Source organism: Suricata suricatta, chromosome 9 (assembly GCF_006229205.1).
Source record: "Suricata suricatta isolate VVHF042 chromosome 9, meerkat_22Aug2017_6uvM2_HiC, whole genome shotgun sequence".
Classification (NCBI taxonomy): domain Eukaryota; kingdom Metazoa; phylum Chordata; class Mammalia; order Carnivora; family Herpestidae; genus Suricata; species Suricata suricatta.
In genome coordinates, this window is record NC_043708.1 from 24,032,391 (window position 1) to 24,034,977 (window position 2,587).

General features: G+C 63.4%; 1 protein-coding gene across 1 annotated transcript in view; it reads left to right on the forward strand.

Moving 5' to 3' along the window:
• Positions 1-6: 6 nt before the first annotated feature.
• NGB (neuroglobin) overlaps positions 7-2,587 on the forward strand; it is a 4,529-nt gene continuing 1,948 nt past the window's right edge. The window contains exons 1-3 of the mRNA XM_029952172.1: positions 7-297; positions 1,576-1,687; positions 1,930-2,011. Coding sequence (XP_029808032.1) covers positions 209-297; positions 1,576-1,687; positions 1,930-2,011 — 283 coding nt within the window. The 5' untranslated portion in view covers positions 7-208. The remainder of the gene's footprint in view (positions 298-1,575; positions 1,688-1,929; positions 2,012-2,587) is intronic.

The window sequence follows — 2,587 nt, forward strand, 5'->3', positions numbered from 1 at the left end:
TCCCCGGAAGTGCCAGCCAGGCGGGCGCGGCGGGGCTCCTCCACCCGGGGCGGAGAAGGAGCGGCGGCTAGAACCCCCCCGGCTGAGACGCGGGGGGCCGTAGGGGGTGCAGAGTGGCCAGCGTCGCCGCGGAGATGGCACGGCACGTGCGGTGACGGTGCCCGCGCCCCGAGGGTCCCAGCCTCGCGCCCCGCGGCCCCGGGCCAGCATGGAGCGCCCGGAGCCCGAGCTCATCCGGCAGAGCTGGCGGGCGGTGAGTCGCAGCCCGCTGGAGCATGGCACCGTGCTGTTCGCCAGGTGAGGACTCCCCGAGCACCCCGGGGGTGCGGGTGGCGGGGTGCCCCGCCAGGAACGGGTTCCCTAGGGCTGCACCGGCGCCGGAGGAGGAAAGATTGGCCCTCTGTCTCGGCGCCGGGGCGCTTCCAGAAGTGCGCCAAAGGAGCGGGCGCGGCGACGCGCAGCGCATCCCCTCCTGCGCGTCCCCGGGCGGCGGGCGCATCTGCTGGGGGCTCCCGGGGGGCGGGGAGGGGGCTCCCCGGCGGATCCCCTTACACTGTGGCCAGCGGGCTCTGCTCCCCGCTCCGCGCCCGCTCCATGGCTCTGTTCCCGAATGTCGGTTCCTTGGGTGGTGCCTGAAGGGGTGGCCCGAGGGCCCGTGCGGGGAGGGTGTGCCGGGCCCCCGAAGGCAGGCGCTGGTCCAGCCGCCAACAGAAGGATAAACCGTTGGGAGGAAAGGACCAGGCTGGGGGCAGAGAACAGCCAGGGAAGGCACGATAGACGCCCACGTCTCACCACTGGGGAGAGGGGGGCCCGGGTGCGCAGACCCAAGGGAAGGGAGGCCAGTCTTCAACTTTACCTTGAGTCTCTAGGTAACCCCTCTGTCATCGCCAGAGGCAGTGCTCTGTCACCATGGATTTTCAGGGACTTTGGCTCCGGAAGCCAGCCCAGAACTTCTGAGGCACCCCCCCCCCCAACAAAAGGGGGCAAGGGGAACCCTCTGTGGCTCTGCTGCTTCTAAGCTGTGTGACCCCAGACAAGTTAGAGTCTCTGCGCTGCAAGACTGGGATAACAGCTCTGCCTGCTGCTTGAGATTGTGAGGGGCGCAGGAGTGAACCCCGTTACAGGACTCAATGACCCGCAGGTGTAAGGAGTTCTCAGAGTACCAACATCATCGCTGGCCCAAGCTGCCCCAGCCCTGATCAGACTCTCAAATTCTGACCCAAGAGTGGAAGAAAGCGAGACAGAAAAGAGAGAGACAGAAAAGGACTTTCCTATTTGAGGAACCCCCCTCTCCGTCCCAGCCCTCTGAACTGTTTATGGAGGGGCCCCTCAATGCTGGGTCCCGTGAGAGGCCTGGAGACTCACTGAGGTTGCCCCTCAGAATCGGCAGAGGGGGAGAAAAGGGGGCACTGGCCGAGACGGCAAAGGGGTGAGTGCCCGGGTGGAAGGTGAGTCCGAGCTTCTGCATCCCCTGCACCCCCCCCAACCATTGCTGGGCAGCTAAGGCTCACTGGCCGGCGGGGGGCCTGCAGGGACTGACCCCCCCAGGGCTGACACCTGGGTCTCCCCACACAGGCTATTTGACCTGGAGCCCGACCTGCTGCCCCTCTTCCAGTACAACTGCCGCCAGTTCTCCAGCCCAGAGGACTGCCTGTCCTCCCCCGAGTTCCTGGACCACATCAGGAAGGTGAGGAGAAGGCGGAGGGGCCTCTGCAATCCCGCGGAATGCCTTCCTGGGAGAGAACGAGAGACTTGGGACAGGGAGAGCTACTCCTGCCCGGGCCTGGTCTCGCTCCCCTCCCACGCAGCTGCCTCATGCCAGGGGCATCTGCTCCTTGCCGTCTGTGCCAAGCCAGGCAGAGTTTGGGGACCCCTGTGCTCAGCCAGCTGGTCCCAGCCCCACCCTTGCCCCCAGCCTGGCTCCTAAAGGTGGTGTCCGCGCTGACCTACGAGGGCCATCTGCCCATGACGACCAAGCTGGGGTTCCTCTTAGAGGCTTGTGACTCTCACAGTGCCTCAGTTTCTCCTTGTGTGGGGCGGACAGCACCATCCAGCTGCCATATGTAGGGCTTTGAGACCCTTGGAGGAGAGGAGCTGCCTTCACAGTAAAACATTAGTAGTTTGGCCACTGTTGAGTGCCTGCTGTATGCAGACCTGGATTGCCTTGGACTTTCTTCCTCTTCCTCCCTTCCTTCTTCCTCCCTCCCTTCCTCCCTCCCTCTGTTTCTTCCTTCTTTCCTTCCTCCCTCCCTCCATTCCTTCCTCCCTCTATTCCTTCCTCTCCTCTCCTCTCCTCTCCTCTCCTCTCCTCTCCTCTCCTCTCCTCTCCTCTCCTCTCCCCTCCCCTCCCCTCCCCTCCCCTCCCCTCCCCTCCCCTCCCCCCTTGCTTCCTTCCCTTTCTTTTCTTTCTTTTTTTAAACATTTTATTATTTATTTTTAAGTAATCTCTACACTCAATATGGGGCTCAAACTTACAACCCTGAGTCGCACGTTCCACCATCTAAGCCAGCCAGATGCCCTGACTGCCTTACATTTCTGATCCTGGAAAACGGAGGGTCCTGGCCACCTCTCTTACTGCTGGTGGGAA